The 18839-nt window shown below is 34.7% G+C and overlaps 2 protein-coding genes and 1 long non-coding RNA gene across 5 annotated transcripts in view; 2 read left to right on the top strand and 1 right to left on the bottom strand.

Moving 5' to 3' along the window:
* LOC125654509 (uncharacterized) overlaps positions 1–18839 on the top strand; it is a 222826-nt gene that overhangs the window by 181289 nt on the left and 22698 nt on the right.
* Positions 1962–5857, top strand: LOC125654501 (uncharacterized). 3 transcript variants are annotated; one of them, XM_056142822.1, is made up of 7 exons: positions 1962–2163; positions 2436–2738; positions 2851–3015; positions 3840–4031; positions 4112–4304; positions 5246–5488; positions 5583–5857. In XM_056142822.1, exons 1-7 carry the CDS (start codon positions 2118–2120, stop codon positions 5617–5619), a joined length of 1179 nt encoding a protein of 392 aa, XP_055998797.1. In that variant the 5' UTR covers positions 1962–2117; the 3' UTR covers positions 5620–5857. The 3 variants fall into 3 exon arrangements, with proteins under 3 accessions (XP_055998797.1, XP_055998796.1, XP_055998795.1); XM_056142821.1 differs by having other exon boundaries at positions 2043–2163; positions 4118–4304; positions 5246–5439; XM_056142820.1 differs by having other exon boundaries at positions 2045–2163; positions 5246–5439.
* LOC130047544 (uncharacterized) lies at positions 13958–18839 on the bottom strand. The gene is made up of 3 exons (XR_008796417.1): positions 18545–18839; positions 15515–15594; positions 13958–14057 (listed from the first exon to the last, which is right to left on the bottom strand). It is a non-coding gene; the product is annotated as an uncharacterized LOC130047544 (long non-coding RNA).

The raw sequence follows: 18839 nt of genomic DNA, 5'->3' as shown, positions 1-18839 counted from the left end.
TGGTTATTAATTGAATTAAACTATACTGAGTGGAAATTAATAAAGTTTTTCCACTTTCAACCATTAATATTGATAAGTCACATGAGGATGGAGCTACCTCAAATGACTTCATTATATCCTTGGACGAATTTGGTTCCAAGTCGTTTTTTTTTTTTTTTTTTTTTTTTTTTTGGCACCCTAGTTTTCCTTTTAGCTGTTACAAGTTTCTCGCCATTTCGGCTTGAGCATCACTGAAGAGACATTAATTGTCAAAATGCGCATCTGGTGCATCAAAATTGGTACCGTATAAGTTTTACATCCTATAGCTTTGTATAAAATTAGAATTATAGAGGTTCATGTTGAAATTATCAAGATAGGAAGCCACAAGTGCAATATTAGGGTGGTTTTTTTTGTGTTTTTTGGGTTTTTTTGTTTTTTGGTGGGTTTTTTTTTTTGGTGGTGGGGGGTCTTCCTTTTTAAAGCTTTTGTGTGATGTAAGAAGAAATTTAATCGCAAACTATAAAACACCTTGATAAAGAAGAGCATACTGATTTCTAGCTTTTTCCTTCTTCCGCCGCAAAATACACCTTCTAAACACTTTGTGTATTGCTATACGGGCTTGTCTTCCCCCGTCACATCGCAATGTTGTAATGATTCAATCAAAAGAACAAACTTAAAAATAGAAAATATACATCAATTAAAGGATCATTTCAGAAACAGAAATACAGAAGGGTATGATTGATTGATTGTATGTTCTTCAACATCCCTCTCCAAAAATTTTCACTCATTGAGATGTTACCAAGACCACAGGCACCTGTAGTGTGATAGCTTGTGTAGATCTACCACCCCCACCCCCACCACCCCTGTAGAAAGAAATTATACATATAATTAGTATCTCACAAGTGTTCGTCTCCAAAGCTTACAGAAGATTGAAACTGACTATTCAGAACGACTTATGAGAGTGATCGGTGGGGAAATAACATACTTTGGATAAATTATTCGTTCTGTATAAAAATAATTTCTTTCTAGAAGGAGGGGGGTGTGTACATAAGATCCACACTTCAGGTGCCTTTAAATTTGGGCCTATATGCTCGGCACTCATGGTCATTGAGCAGAGAGGGTTCTTTAGCGTGCAACACCTTGTGATACGGGATATCCCTTTTTTTAGGTAATCTCCGTGGATCTGTGACATTCACTCCTGTCAAGCGTTTAGCGATGGAATTGTCACCACCTGTTTTGACGACTTCTGTCACGGCCGGGATTCGAACCCCGACCTTCCGTATGCGGGGCGAACACTCTACCTCTAGACCACCACTGCGGTCTCGGGGAGTATGAACGGCAGCGCTTCACGCTAACATACTGTATGAAAAATATTCCAGTGTGATAACGACCTTGTTGAAAAGCATGCCGGTGTAACATCAACAAGTGACCCCGTTGAAAAACAACCCCATGGGTCATATCTTAACTTTAAAAGTTGACCCGATCAAAATTTAACGTCAAATCATGGACCCTGAGGTTTGGGTGTGGTTAAAATCGGCGATCAATATTTACACAATACATGAATATCAAGGGGAAAATCTATCAAATAGTGTCAAAAGCTTATTCCCCAGAATAACAAGGCCACCTTAATGATACGGACATTGAAGCCTCCCTGTGTTGTGTAGATTCATGTTTGTCAGTACCTCGCGAGGCTAGGGGAGAGTCATAATATGGAGTCCAAATCTTGGTGGGAGTAATGAGAGGAAAATCTTTTTAAAATCTTAACAGATCCAAGAAAACTCGTGTGAGCATTATGACCATGTGCCTCATTTCATGTGATAGTAATACAATGAATATGTATATATACATTTGTATACAAATATCATAATAAATTATCTTTACTCTCGTCTAATGTATTTATAGTGCAAGTGTAATATTTACATTATCTGTTGTAAGCTGATGAGCTTTACTAATTGAGACAATAAGAAACTTGGACCGAAAAATAAAATAAATCAATTCCTTGAAATCATGCATGTGTCATCAAATTTTAACAGCCAATTGTTACACAGCACGATGTTGAGTTGGTATAAAAAGACTGAGCGGGTGAGTGCGTGTTGTTCGAGACGACAGGTATTGACATCACATCACAGAAACTAAGCATGGAGTTCTTGAAAGTCCTCGTGGTTTTGATCGTAGTTGTGCACGGTATGACTTTTTCATGAAAAGACTATTTTCTTTCAACCTTTCCTCCGTGAGTATTCCTATGACTATTCCTTGAGATTGAAATGTATCGGCAACGGGCAAGTATTTTCGAAATCTAGTAAAAGAGATAATACCATTCGAACACGCACAAAATGGAGTGCACGTAATGTTATGTCTTATTTGAATAACATACAAAAGAGTTCTGTGTTCGCGTGTACTGTTTTATGAAAGGTGAAGATAACGAACAGTGAACAGTTTATATTATTTTCACACAGGTTCGCTATCAAAACCAGTGAGTTTTGAGGATGAACTACGTGTCATCGTCGGAAAACTAGAGAGACTCTCGGCAAGTTTAAGACAGTATGTGGTTGACGGTAGTAGGCTCGATAATTCTTTGAGCGGTATCGTGCCACTGAGCGGGTCTACGCCAGAATTCCCTATCCCCGGTACCAGACTACTCGGACCTTGGGTGCTCGATAACGATGAACTTGGCCCCTCTTCTCCAACATGGCTCAACAAAATATTCGGAAAACTTCTGAGGCCATACTTCAGCAGTTTTCCAAATGGACCATATTCATGTAAACACAATATTTGAAGTACCAAGTCATGCAGCATGAGATGCCTTCAAATGTTAATAATTGTGGATTCCAATCCATTTCAAAATTGCATGTACTTCCATTCAATCTTCAGCGGAGATGCAGTTAACACCACATAATGTTGTTGCAATGCTGAATGCATGGTATGACAATGCGGATCAAATGATGACCAAGGAACAGACATTCTTTAACGTTGCCAGGGAGTTCTTTGAAGCTCATTTCCAGTGTGCAGCGACAAAAATCAACCAAATAGTTTTCTGTGAGTATAGCTATAGTGAATTAATACCTGACCGGACCTAAACCGAAATGCATTCTCTAAAGTTTTGGCAGCTGTAATCTGATAAATGTATGATTCGTATGAAAGAAATGTTGTATGTACTTTGTAAATGTCTTTATTTCATGCTACAGTGAGGGACAAAACATATTGCAACATTTGATTTGCAACATTTCTTTGCAAAAGACACATTAAAATCTTATTTTGGTTCAATTCTTAGAAATACAAACATGTAAGCATAAATTTCGTGGTGTTTTTTTTTTTAATTTCTCGCCCAGACATTATTTTTGGCAAATAAGTGTACGATGAATTGACACACCATAGCATTTCTACCCTCCACATGTTTATTTCTCAACTGATAGAAAATTGGAAGTTTTTGATTTTTATAAACGGCCTCCGCCGAGTGGTTAGAGCATCGCGCTAAAAATCCCACGGCCTCTCACATCTGGTTGACGCGGGTTCGAATTCCGCTCGCGTCAGTGAGTTTCCCAGTTTACTTTCGGAAGGTCGGTGGTCTCTTCCCAGGTACATCGTATCTGGGTTCTCTCTTCCACCAATAAAAAATGGGCGCCACCAGACAAATGAAAAATTGTTGAGTGTGGCGGAAAACAGCAAAACAACAACAATAATTAATATAAACATTTTATTACATTCATTTTAATTCCTTAGTTATTTCGGGCGTTTAATGAAATACGTAGTGCAAACAAATATCGAATGATGCAATGATTTTTGTCCTTTCGCGTTGCATCTTGTGTATTGTTACAAAAACGGCTGCATAAGAACTTTGATATAAATTGAACTTTACCCAGATGTTCTCAAGGACCAAGTGCATACAATGTCCGAAGATGACTGGAAAATTAACACTCGCGTGAAGACAGTTTTAATGAATTGGATAACAGATACGGCTGTTGTGGACAAAGTCACCCAGAAAATTGTTATGGCAGCGCACAGACATGCATACGGGGACATTATGGAGCACACTGAATATTTCCAACTTAATGGTATTTGTAAATCATTGCTAATTTACTGTGTACTGGTATATTTAGGAAAGCATGATTTTACTATTTGTATTGTTACAAAGTTTCAGATATCATGGAGTTCCTTGCCAAAATGAAAATGCTCATGTGGAAAGCTGAGCAAGATAAATGGACACCAGTCATGTTCGATGAGAAACTTAATCGACTTTTGACAGACAATGATCTTGTCTTTCAGTGCCCGAGTGTACAAGACCTATGGAAATTCCACCAAACATTTCTTAGCCGTTTTCAAGAGAGGTAAGTGTACAATATTTGTTCTTTTATTACATTTTTCTCAAGATAAATACCCGATTCACTATTTACACCGGCTTCCTATATACAAGATAAATACCCTATTCACTAGTTACACCGGCTTTCTATATAGAAGATACATACCTAATTCACTAGTTACACCGGCTTCCTATATACAAGATAAATACCCCATTCACTATTTACACCGGCTTCCTATATGTAAAACTTATACGGTACCAATTTTGATGCACCAGATGCGCATTTTGACAAATAATGTCTCTTCAGTGATGCTCAGCCGAAATGTTTGAAATCCGAAGTAACTATGAAGTTTTAGATTTAAATATAGCCAAAAACAGCGTGTCAAACAAGTGGAGCCAAATTCGTCCAAGGATAAGAGCTATGCATGAGGGAGATAATCCTTAATTTGGAAATGAATTTTTAAATTTTATAACAGCAATTAAATATACATCCGTATTTTCAAGCTAGTATCGAAGTACTTAGCTACTGGGCTGTAGAGACCCTCGGGGACTAACAGTCCACCAGCAGAGGCCTCGACCCAGGGGTCATAATGTAAAACATATACGGTACCAATTTTGATGCACCAGATGCGCATTTCGACAAATAATGTCTCTTCAGTGATGCTCAACCAAAATCTTTGAATATACAAGATAAATACCCTATTCACTAGTTACACCGGCTTTCTATATACAAGATAAATACCCGATGCACTAGTTACACCGGTTTTCTATATACAAGATAAATACCCTATTCACTAGTTACACCGGCTTTCTATATGCAAGATAAATACCCTATTCACTAGTTACACCTGCTTTCTATATACAAGATAAATATCCGATTCACTAGTTACACCGGCTTCCTTTATGATTGTACTGGTTCCGTTGGACGTTTTTCAAAACGTAACTTAAAATATCTTAAATGTGAAACAGATTATCCGAAATCAAACCCTTCGCTGAGACAGAGGCTTGGCTAAAGAAAGTCCTACCCGTATACATGACTACAAACGCCATCCCCACCATTTCTGCAATCCTACAAAAGTACAAGGACTACATCAAGTCGGCCATGCTGCACTTCGAACAAGTGGAGGAGCACGTGACTAGCAGAAATACGGCCGACATCACAAGTATCATGTCCCAATTCCTTGATAATGATTTAGATAACACTGAATACTAGTATGCATAATTTAGCTTACAATCGGTTATAAACTATTGCAATTTCATTTTTTAAAGGAAATATGGAACTTTATGATTATACATACAATTGCAGCACCACATCAGCTCCAGTATTTGCAGTCTATCTTTGAATTTCTCAATACTGAGAATACCCGCGACATCGCGGGAATGGGATACATGAGGAACGAAAATACCGGTAACGGACGTTCCAAGGGCAGATGCACCGAATTCGACGGGAGATGTAGATGAAACGGACGTCTGGGCCGTATGGGTTATCGACATGTAATATACAAACCGTGTGAAAAGCATTGACCCTTACGTAGGGCTTTCAAAAACTCCTTTTCTTTGAAAAATAAAATATCATATACCAAATATTTGTGTACTTACTCTGCAAGAGTTTCGAGGCAGATAAACCTGAATAATTAAATAGTACTCCGTTTCTTGGAATTTGCAGGGATGGATGGATATCTTAATACATGTAACTTGATATTTTGCCATGTATTCTAGTAGATTTTGCGGGTGTTCTGATACATTAACTTTTTTCAATTTATAAAGAATGTGTAGAATACCAGAGAATTTCTCTAATTTTGCATCCGCGTTAAGGGCATACTTAAGCAATTTATTGATTCTCTTAGTTGATGAAATGGGTGAATGTTTTGGGGTTTGTATAATTATAATCTTGGCATAAGTCCCCCTTATCTTGTGCAGCTTTTTATACTTTGTTTTTTCTATTCAAAATACTTTGTCTTTGCAACTCCTCCTAAACCCTTTGGGGATTTTTATGACACTTGGTACAAAGAAAAATCACGATGTGGAGGTGTGCATGTTACAAGGGGAGTGCTGCACCACTATGTTTTAAGGAATTAAGGACCTTGGACTCAGATTTGTTTTATACAAGCACCTTGTCTTCGCAACTCCTTAAACCCTTCGGTGATTTCAATGAAACTTAGTACAAAGAAGGATCACAATATGTAGATGCGCATATTATAAGGGGGATGTTGCTGTCCCACTAATTTTGAAGGAGTGACAGCCCTTGGACTTAGATCTATTTATTGCAAAATACATTGTTATTGCAACTCCGACGAAATCTTTTTGTGGATAATCCTTGTTCAAATTCCCGGGTCAATGTATGCGGGCGTATCGTGTACCGGTTTAGCGGTGCCCTATTTTTAACAATTACGAACCCGAACGTTGTTTCGTGTCGAACCTAAAACGAATAAACAAATATTGCTGATATTTATATATTTAATCGGATGTTGGAGAGATGAAGCTAAAATGAAAAGCCAGTGAGGGTGGGATCGCCTTATGGGATTAAAGTTTTATACTGGAATATATAGGGAAAACTTTCTGAAGAGCAACATGGTCACGAATAGGCAAATTGATAAGCAGGCATCCTCGTGTAGTGCAGAGTAGTAGACTAATTTACGAAACATCAACTCCCAACTCTCTCTGCTAATTTGAGATACACGCTAAAGACCCGAAATACGTAAAACTTTAAAGTAGGAGAAATGGGTAAAAATAATCTACATGAAATGAAATATCCACATCTGCATCGTACTTAGAGATTGTGTTGAAGATCGATGTCAACGTCAATGTAACAACTCCACTTTATGACAAGCGAGATTACTTCAGATTCTCAATCGTATATTTTCCACATTTATGTAGCAATATATCATTATCACCGACATATGGTGTTTGTTTCTGAACTGATTCTATACGCACGAGCATGTTCAGTTTTCAAACCGAGATAGGTTACTGACAATTACGTTGATGTTACATGGGTTTCAGCAGTCTCGTTTGAAGTCAGCATTTCGCAAATTTTGTGGTTGTTATTGTGATCTAGCTTATAAATATAACCTCTCATTGGACACGGATTGCGGTAGCTCAGTGGCATAGAATTCCCTTAGTACCGGGGTGGATCGTTGGTACGTTAAAGAACCATCATTGCTACGGCCACAAGTCTAAATGTGTGGTATATAACTTACAGCTGGTGACGTCTCAATATGAGTAACACATTCTCGACGGAACGTAAATGTTTAAACAACCAACATGTCATTAGGTCGAATGCTGTCTGAAGTAATACATATCAATTGTTATGCCGTCCTTTACATACTAATTTTCACTACGGATTGCTCCGTTTACCTGATCAAGATATAGGGCTCTCGGCGGGTATGACCGGTCGACAGAGTATATTTACTCCTCTTATGCACCTGATCCCACCTGATGTTTCCAGCCTTGGATTTCTCGAAAAAATCTCAAACTTAAGTTTGAGTTTTCTGTTACTTGAACGGTCAAAATTTGAGTAAATTCTCAGACTTAAGTCCAAGTTTCGACTTAAGTTTCTTTCGAGGAATCCAGGCCAGGGTTCGGTGTTTGTCCAACCCTTGGTATTGTATTCTTCTTAGGAGTTATGAAATCGTTCACTGTTCGTTGTCTTTATTTGTTCATTCTGTCCTCGTTGATTCTGAAAATAATATTACGACATTTCCCATCCATTCGTATGAAAAAGTTTTTAAAAAACTAATATAATGAACAATGGTCTGACTTTTAAATTCCATATAAAGAATGCCACATCGAGAACAGGGCATACACAGACTCCATGGAAATCCAGAGGTGACATCCAGTGTCTTGGGGAGAGGGGGGGGGTAAACCGTGTTGAAGTTTTAACCAATAACCTGTAGCTAAGCTAAATATGACCTAAATACCAAGGATTGTCTATAAAGACATGTATTTGATTTTTATTTTGTAAATATTTTACTGGATGAACACACTTCATACGTTTTTCTGCAACTACATGTGAAAATAACGAACAGTGATCAATCTCATAATTTTGATAAAGAATCTAAAATCATGAGAAGATTAAACACAGATTTGTGGTCCCCTGGACATGCCAGAGGTGGGATTAGATGCCTAGGAGGAGTATACATCCCCAGTTGACTGGACATGCCCGCCGTGGACCCTATGTCTTAATCAGGTAAGGGAAATAATCCGTATTCAAAATCAGTATGTGTATGTAAAGAACGGTCTAACAAGTGGTATGAAACCCGTTAGACAGCATTTTGTACCATAAATGTTGTGTGACGTACACAGGTATTTCTACATATCTTCGAAGACTATACATATATATACTTTAAAAATTGATGATGCGGACAAAGAAAAATATACAATAATTGTATCCTTCAACGATTTATTGTCTTCTGCAGACAAGGCATTTAATTAATACGTCCTCCTCCAGCATGCTCACAAATAAAGAAATTCTTCTTCCCGCAGCTGATGTCGTTCCATTTTCCATTATCCCACCATTCAACGCAGTGCTCTTTCTTGGCAACATTGTTTGGTTCACCTTTATTCCAGTTGGTATATTTAATCTTTCTGGCATTGGAGAGTTTCAGAAACTTGTTTTCCTTCAAAATGTCCGAAGCGCCCATCCAGACTTTAGACATGCCTATAAAATAAAATACGAGTGTTACATGAAGAATAACTACACGAATGGAATTTTAAAAATAATATTACTTTATCTTTATTTGTTTTTAATATAAGATATGTTGGAAGTTTCGAATTCATTCATTTCCGATATATTAACTCTTTTCAAGGGGAAAGTGGCTCACAAAATAGCTTTTCCACCTAAAAATAAAACAATTCTTTTTTGACATAACATTTAAGATTTTTTTTTTAATTGTAAGATACTCTACCTTAAAGAGGAGAAATACTAATTTAAGTACATCGCAAAAAAAGAGAAGAAATCGAAGACAAAATATCGCCCAAAACCTCTAATGCTATGTCTCGAAAGAGTTTGCTCAAGAGAGAAAATTCATACATAACCGAAAAAATTATTTTTTTTAATTGATCATATCATCTTTTTAACAGTCAATGTAAAATTTCTCAAAAATCTTTCACCTTATATTAGGAATGATTTAACTTAGGATAAATAAAACTTTAACTTTCCTTGATAGTCCTGGATTTTCGATGAAAAATACGTGACTGACGCTTAGCGTTCGAAGCCGATCATGACAATATTTTTTTTAAATAAAGTTTTTGCTACATTCGATAAACTATTTTATTGCATCTTACTGCTAAATTGCGATACAGACTCCTAAATTTATATAATTACATCCAAAACATCATCCCTACCAATGAACTATTTATTGATTTGCGATTGATCTAACAATTTCTGTTTTTAAAAAAATACAAATACGAAAATTCCGAAAAGTGTTAGATACTCAAAACACCTCATCGACTCGTCTGTCATTGTAAAAAACTCCTCTATACTCAAGAAAATCAAGTGTGTATGTGCAGAACAAATTCGAGTGAATATGGTGACCGGTTCTTTGCGGTTGTGACTAATTGATTTTAGCTCATGTGACGAACACGGAAATAGGTACACATAATTTTCAAATAAAATGCAAACTATCTTCTGAGGAAGTAGTCTGGACAAGATGGGCCTAGTAATAGCCTACAAATATCAACTGGTTTATAATTTATTTGGGTTTTCAGACTGAAGGTTATAATCCAAGATATAATGTGTATGGCAAGTCAATTTAATATTTATTTGAGAGAAAAACGATCACTCTTTATCTTTGAAAAGTATATCCCTAATCTAAAGAGATATATCTTACTTTAAAGACATGTGTCCTGGGGTTAAAATATATCTAGTTATCTAGTTTAGTTTGAAAGATATCTTTTACATTATTAAAAAGAGATATCTCTTTGACTTTGAGGGATACCTATTTAAGATGAGGAGACATCTCTTTCACTCTAAGAGATATCTTTATAAGATTTTAAATGAAAAATATCTCTTAAAACAGAAAAATATATCTCTTTTCGAAGACAGAAGTAAAAGGTAAAAAGATACATGCATTTTCGGCTTTCAATGTACACATATGTATGAGTGAAAAATGCAAACATCTTATTCTTATACAATGCATACAATTTTTATACAAATGTACTAGATCTACTATTTAACACGGTAGAGACCACCACTTCTACATGTTCAGCCATTTTGGTCATTTTGATTATGTGCACTTATTACGTCATACAAAAGGCGAAGGTCATAGACGGGAGTTACCCCTGTAGTCAATTTATCAGGGTCATGTATTTAGCTTTAATTTATTATAATTTAATTCTTATTGTATCTTTGTCTCTGATTGGTCAAATTCCAATTGAGGAACGCAAGTTATTTTTGTATATACTGGTTTGGTATGGGTACACATCCCCTTGACAACCAGATGTCGGAACTATGTTTTTTTCTCTCTCTCTAAATTTACATCACAGCACTGTTTTCAGCCTTCGATGGAATAGAAAGTCAACGTGCACAATAAGACACTTCGGTTTGATACACATGTTGTTTTCTCGTTGTCAATGTTAGCATCTAGGCCTATACTTGTACGCAAATCACTTTTGTAAAACATCTTTCTCTGTCTGTATGGTCGAATAATACTATTAATAGATTAAAACAAAGCTATTATATTCGAATTAATGATTTGCCAAGTAACCATTACCCTGTTCATTTTGAAATACATTTCTTACTGGGGAAAAGGAGGGGGTGAGTTGTTTCAATCCTTGATCCGTCTTTCAACAAAGCAAACAAAAATTCATACGTCACATTTTATCACATGACGTCAGACACATTGACATGTGGATCGCTATTTGTTACTTGCTTACATATTTTCTTGTGTCGGATTTACTATTAGCGACAACATTGCATACAAGGGTAAGTTTTCGTATAGTAAAAGTTTTCACAGAGCTAAAACCGCAAATTATTGCATTTTTTAATATTGAAGCTTTATTTTGGGTAGGCCTAAACAATGCAACTTCCCGTATTTTATGAATCTGTCGTAGATGAGCGACTTCAAAGTCGATCTCTATCTCTTAAAGGCAGCAAAATATGCATTACATGGATAGTCTACACATAATTTCTATCATGATAAACTTCACTTTCGATACAATATTTTGATAAATGGCTAGGCTCCATAGAACTAAGATTAAAGATGGCGACCTTTGGCTTCACAGCTAGACCCTTGGTGTCACTGTTGCTGAGTAAATCATTGCGCGGCTTGGTTGACCTGTATTTTTCCGAGTTTATGTACATTTTGATAAACGAAGGTTAGCATCTTTGTGCAAGGTGAAGATAACGAACAGTGATCAATCTCATAACTCCTACAAGCAATACAAAATAGATCGTTGGGCAAACACGGACCCCTGGACACACCAGAGGTGGGATCAGGTGCCTAGGAGGAGTAAGCATGCCCTGTTGACCGGTCACACCCGCCGTGAGCCCCATATTGTCTCTTACATTAAATTATAAGGAATGACTTTAAATCTGGGACAAGTCATACGAGTATAACCTGGTTTGGGTCAGTTTACGCTTTTTTATAATCCGCTCCGCGGATTATAAAGCGTAAACTGACCCAAACCAGGTTATACTTGTATTACTTGCCCCAGAATTAAAGTCATTCCTTAAATATCTCTAAAAGTGAAAGTGATATCTCTAAAAGTTAAAGTGATATCTCTCAAAGTTAAATGGATATCTCTCAAACTTAAAGTGATATCTCTCAAAGATAAAGGGATATCTCTAAAAGTGAAAGTGATATCTCTAAAAGTTAAAGTGATATCTCTCAAAGTTAAATGGATATCTCTCAAACTTAAAGTGATATCTCTCAAAGATAAAGGGATATCTCTAAAAGTTAAAGTAATATCTCTCAAAGTTAAAGGGATATCTCTAAAAGTTAAACTGATATCTCTCAAAGTTGAATGGATATATCTCGGAGTTAAAGGGGTATCTCTTTTTCGAGTAAGTAGTAAAACGGCTTATAAAGTTAACACAACAGTATCAGATGATGTTATTTTTTGGATTCATTTTGGGATAGTGTGTTTAAATCGGGGAATTCTACATGAAAATAAACAAATTAATGCTTTATGAGCTTTGTTGTTCCTGAATTACTTCACAGTTCAATGTACATGACATGTAACATAAACATTCCAATATTTCCATGCGAATACTGCGCGACTATTACACGAAACATTGCCAAAAACTTTTGAACATAATAAGATGTTTTACACAAAAATATTGCACAAAAAGTGCATGATTTTCGCATCGTGCGAATAATTTTTTTTTTTTGATATTGGTATGTCCGATTTTTCATATGAATATTGCTTGATATTTACGGAAGCCCATGAGTGCAAACCAAAACTAAATAAAAAACGAAATTATTATATAAAAAACGAAATTATTAGATAAAAAACGAAATTATTATATAAAAAACGAAATTATTAGATAAAAAACGAAATTATTATACAAAAAACGAAATTATTATATAAGAAACGAAATTATTAAATAAAAAATGAAAATATCAAATAAAAAACCAAAACTAAATAAAAAGGAAATTATAAAAAAAAACGAAATTGTTATATAAAAAACGAAATTATTATATAAAATACGAAATCATTCGATAAGAAAAGGAACGCACTGTACTGATGTGAACTGATACATGTAAGTCATTAATTCTACATGACACGGCAAAGTATTCAGAACTTGGCATAAACGAAGGCCACCTGGCACCAGTTTTAGCAGCCACACTGGTACACACCGTATCACACCACCGAAACTTAATTAGTGTAAAATCAAGTGATTGTTGAGGTACCTGACTAATGGGAGCCATATATTTTCTTACTTATACACGGTCAGCTAGCCTATGATATCACACCACTCTACACAAACATGCAATTTGAGGAATTAATGACTGCAGTAGAAACATACTACAGTAAATCGGACACATCTGTCTATCCAATAAATACATCATTCACTGGTGATCTGAGCCTTCTCTTCAGATTAATTTTGGGAAATAATACTTTTAAATTTAATTCAAAAGTTGATAAACAGATATTTGGATGTGTTATAAGGGTCTAAATGCTCCCCATCTGTATGCGATATCCGACTACATCAGATAACCAAGGATTTCCAGGTAAACATTGCTTAACGTACCAAGTGCGATATAATGACGATGGCTTTATTTTATTATGTTCATGGTGAAGAAAAAGAAATCCGGCCATGATTTATTCGCTATAGCAAATTCTGCTCATCAACTGCTTAAATTCACGTGTGAAATATATGTAAATAAAATTTCTTGGGCAGTACGGTGTATAAAGGAAAGTGATTTGAGGCAACTCGCATTCTAGATTTGAAAACGTACATCAAACCTACAAATTGGAATGAAAAAGTGCACATAATCCTTCAGTTTATAAGGGTTTTATAAAAGGTTAAACTATTTGCCATATTTACTGGGTTTTTTTTTTTAATATTTTCGTTTTTATTTATTAATTTCGTTTTTTATATAATAATTTCGTTTTTTATTTAGTTTTGGTTTGCACTAATGGGCTTCCGTAGATATTTGCATGATGTTTGAAAAAAGAAACATGCATGAAAATGATGCAAGCCACTTTACCCTGGGTTTACATGATTCATGAGACAAAGCTTACCTCTTAATTTAATCTGAAGTTCCAGCCATTTCTCTTCGCGGTAGCCCCCAACTTCAGCGAGACGGCCACTTCCTACCGCATCAACACACTTGCTCTGTTTTAAAGTAATATTAATATATTTCTATATTATACGCAACACACATGACATACCCTCACATAATTTATGACAGACACTATCATAATTTCTTACAGACACAGGCTCGTGTCATGTTTTTGTATGCATATAGATTGCTTTATAGAAAATATAATGTTTTAAACAAAATGAGATGTGATAAACACTAGAAACTATTGAATTGTGTTCCATGTTAACTTGTAAATTGAAAAAAAAATCAGCTCACTAGTATATTTAACCTATGTTAACACATACATGACACGAGTCTTGTTTACATAACAGACAACCGTGAGCTCTGTATCTCTTTTGTAACTGACACTCAAAGTTTTACTGACTATTATGAATACCTTAGTTAAGCATGTATTATAAACGTTAAAAATGAAAAAAAAAAAAACTAAATCTGGAAATTTTCAGCTTAAATCGTGTACATGCCCCTTTAAAAGGGAGGTATCGTGTCGTGGCAGGCGTTAGTACGTTAAAAAAACCTCACTATTACGGTCCTGAGCGCCAAGCATAGGTCTAAATTCGTGGTACTTCACCAACAGTCGTCGACGTCTCATTATGAGTGAAAAATGCTCGAAGGGACGTAAAACAAAAGAAGAAGAAAAAATCATAGCAGTCAGAAATATAAAAAGCATAGCAGTCAGAAATATAAAGATAATACACAGTCAGAAATATAAAAATCACAGCAGTCAGAAATATAAAAATCATAGTAGTTAGAAATGTAAAGATCATAGCAGTCAGAAATATAAAAATAATACACCGTCAGAAATATAAAGATAATACACATTGAAGCAAAAAGTGTTTAGATATTCTTGATTGTCGTTTATTTCCTGCCAAATGACTATCAGGGATTTTAGACAAACTTTTCGTCCAACAAATTGCACACATGTCTTCAGAGTTTACAAAACCTTGGACGATGACGAAGTGTAACCTGTGAAAGTTTTATGTCGAAGAAATAATGTCAAATGGCCGGATATCTGAGTTTTGAGTTTTGTCCATTGCGATACGACATTGTGAATGGACGGTGTCATAAACTCGAGTAATTAAAGTTAGAAGATTTATTCGCCTTTCGGTCAGGAAGGGGGGGGGGCTGTCTTGTTCACTGAAAGGTTATATACAATTATACAATTACAATTGGGGATTACAGCTTCATTATTAAATGTTTCGCGAGTGCATCATTTCAGAAATGGCTGTTTTTACATTCTTTTTAAAAATCATTTTTTATCGAAAATTGATTTATTTAATGCATCATCAGGATGAAAATAAATATGAAGTTTTGAATAAAAAAAAATGTTTATCTCATTTGTTACTTTATTCTATGAAACTTTCATAGACGATTTAAATAAATACCACTAATAATGGTTCAATAGCATCTCCATATGCCATTTATTACAGTAGTAAGTCTTATCTTATTTCGATGTTTTGTGTATACTTACAATTGCGTCTTTTAGCGTTACTTTCTCTTTAGAAAATAATTAACCGTGGCGACAATACAAGTTCCATCCTCTGGGACAAACTAAAATACAAAATAAAACACTGCATTTATCGTGTTGTAAGTTTGATTTCATCAAACAGCAATAAAATTGAGTTAACAATTCACGACATTGACGCCATTTTGAAATGTCAAAGAACTTCTAACCACCACAAAGAATTGATCATACCAAACTCTATCATCATGACATCGGCTGTCAAACCGGTATGTTATTGTGATCGATTGCCGAATGCAACAACAACAAATTAACGTTCTTAACCAAATAAACGTTTATAAATTCCGGAAGTTTTAAAATTAATTAAAGAAAGAATTTTAATAAAGCCACAAAAGCAATGTTTAACGCTATTGCAAGACGTAAGAACACAACTTATCTATTCATTGTCAGTTAGACTTATTTTACAAAATAATACAACTAATATCATTATACGGATGCAAGGTGTGGAGTTACAAAAATATTGAAAAAAATGCTTTTAAATGTTTGTAATGAGTTTGAGTATGGAGACAGCAAATGGAATGATATATGAAATTCATTTCAAAATTAAGGATTATATCCCTCATGCATAGCTCTTATCCTTGGACGAATTTGGCTCCACTTTTTTGGCACGCTGTTTTTGGCTATAGTTAGCTCTAAAACTTCATAGTTATTTCGGATTTCAAACATTTCGGTTGAGCATCACTGAAGAGACATTATTTGTCGAAATGCGCATCTGGTGCATCAAAATTGGTACCGTGTAAGTTTTACAATATGAGAAACTTGGGAGATTCCCTCTTTTAGTATGATAGCGTTTTGTGCGAAATTTCATTTCTTTACTAACATTGTTAGATTGTCCCTCAAAACAAATCATTTAGTTTATACAAAATTGGTAAAATTTAATTCCAATTATCACAAAATATATTAAATGGGTGTTGACTATATCATATTTGTGGATAACAGAATCTCTCTATCCTCTAATTTGGGCGAAACAGGAAGTTAAATTTATCTTTCTCCAAAAGCTTAAGATTAAAGATTTTTATGTTTTAGATGTAATAAGTTTTAACTACCCATTTAATGTGGAAGATGGCATAATACTCCATGAAGTCGAAGTGTGTTTTATTTGTGTAATCAATATCATAACATTTTTGAGTGTACACAATATAATATAAAAATTGCCAGAAACGTTTTATTGTCTGAAATGTATTAAAGAATCTAAATATCATAGAATTCTACAAACTATATACATCACCAAATCTTGCAATGCATCAGAAAAAGTTTATCTAAATTTCTATTTGTTGTGAAGAAAAATGTGGATCTTATGTAGCTTTAATGATCTTATTCGATTAAATCTTGAATTCGTGATAATGTTCATTTGTTAATTTAATCTTTCTCCAAGTTTTTCATCATATATAATAAAAGAATTTATTCCTGTACATGTTTTATATGCAGTATTCTGTATTTTCCAACGTCCTCTCTGTAATATATGACTGTACATGTATAAGAATAAAGCAATGATTGATACCTTTAACACGTAGCTCTATGATTTTAGTGTGTTGTTTAAATACCTTTTGAATTACGTTGCGTCTGAATATGGCCTACATGACATACACTTCTGTGATCGAGATCTAAATTTAGATTTTAAATAGCTTCATTTGAAAGAATCGAACGGACCGTAAAGCAGAGGCTATTGTCAGTTTTGTTCAATTTACGACTATTGTTCATTTGATAGTATACATCGTTAAGTTATGAGACTCCTAGTACACCTTTACTTGAGATGTTTTGAGATCATATAATATTGAAATATTTCAGGAATAGTTATCTTTAATTTTTCTTATAAATTCGATGATGTTACGCCAATGGATTCATATATCTATCATCTTGCTACTGTTACAATTGTTCGAGTAGTGTTTCTGCTGTACATCCTTTGTCCTACTAGTTGGGATCATATTCGTACAAAATTGAGAGTTTGAATACGTGATTTGAAAAAGCCAAAGCTGATCCATACTTGGATGTTTGAATATCAGAATATAGACTGAATTCTATGATTATGAATGTTGAAACCACCGCGGGTTTTGGATGATATTCCTTTCCGAACATGCCACCAGTTCCTTAATAAGCTCAAATTAACTAACAATGGAATTTATACCGTCAACATAAGCAACATTCGTCGCCATAACAATGTTCAATCTTGTATTCCAGTATATTTCAAGTTGAAGTCTACACCCTGTATTTCCTACAAATGTGCTTCTACTATTGCATCCACTCTATTTTAATTACAAGCAAACTTTGCAGTACCTAGATGTAGACCATTTTATAGAAAATCCTCCTACATGTTCTTGTTCTTCTTTCAACTATAGTTCAGCTGGACATGTCTTTACTGGTGATAATATAGTTAAACTGAGGACCTGAAATCACTTATTTTAAAAGGTACTAAATTCAGAGAATCTCGGTCTTTCATTTGGCGACAGAACTTCATTTCCATCATTAATTTTGCGGAAGATTATGCCAGACGATGGGCTAAATATGAAAAAGAACTTGATACCTTGTCAGAATGGATTAAAAGTATCAGAGGAGTATTTAAATCTTGTATTTGTTAATCAACAAAAGTACATACCATATATCCTTCTGTATTTAGTAAAACAGAAGTGATAAAAGCATTGGATATAGGTTACATTAGGATTATATTTTGGTTCTAGCTGACAAAGCTTGTCACACCATTGTCTTTCTGTGTTACAACATATGCCAAATTTGATATATATCAAATGTAAATTCTAAACATTCTAAAGAGCTTTTTAGTAAATTTGAAATTGTAAATCTTTTCTCAAACCAACAACATCAAAACGGATTACTTTTCAACACTTTACACGACAATTCGTCGCGATAAATCGAAGACTAGACTTTTTTGACATCATAGACACTTAGACATTTGCTTCCTCAACACGAATGGAAAAAGGAAATATTCGTATTTAGTGATCATTCATCCAAATCATCAAAATTTACCTCGTTAAACATCACTCCGATTCCTTGTACAGAGTATCCAGAAGTTGAAATTGAAAATATGCTAGAGTTCCTCATTGAAAATACCTTCGTAGTCTAAGGTGATCAGGTCTTCCAAAATTTTGATGAGAATTCTAACTCTAATGATCAAAGTATTGTTGAATATTGTGCTTTGCACTACAGAACAAAATCACGTCTCTCTAGCTGAAACATGAAGGTAATTTTCTGGGAACATTGACAATGTAATGTTCAGCTCATTCACTATCTCTGGTGCATGTACATTGTAGAATAAAAATGT

The sequence above is a fragment of the Ostrea edulis genome, chromosome 7, assembly GCF_947568905.1.
Source record: "Ostrea edulis chromosome 7, xbOstEdul1.1, whole genome shotgun sequence".
NCBI classification, from domain to species: domain Eukaryota; kingdom Metazoa; phylum Mollusca; class Bivalvia; order Ostreida; family Ostreidae; genus Ostrea; species Ostrea edulis.
This window is presented reverse-complemented; position numbering and strand designations above follow the sequence as displayed.

What these genes read in the sequence shown, in the direction of transcription:
- LOC125654501 (XM_056142820.1), top strand. Translation starts at nt 2,118, where the DNA reads ATGGAGTTCTTGAAAGTCCTCGTGGTTTTGATCGTAGTTGTGCACG. An exon ending in TTTGATCGTAGTTGTGCACG is followed by an intron (nt 2,164 to 2,435) that starts GTATGACTTTTT and finishes ATTTTCACACAG; the next exon opens with GTTCGCTATCAAAACCAGTG. An exon ending in TGAATATTTCCAACTTAATG is followed by an intron (nt 4,032 to 4,111) that starts GTATTTGTAAAT and finishes ATTGTTACAAAG; the next exon opens with TTTCAGATATCATGGAGTTC.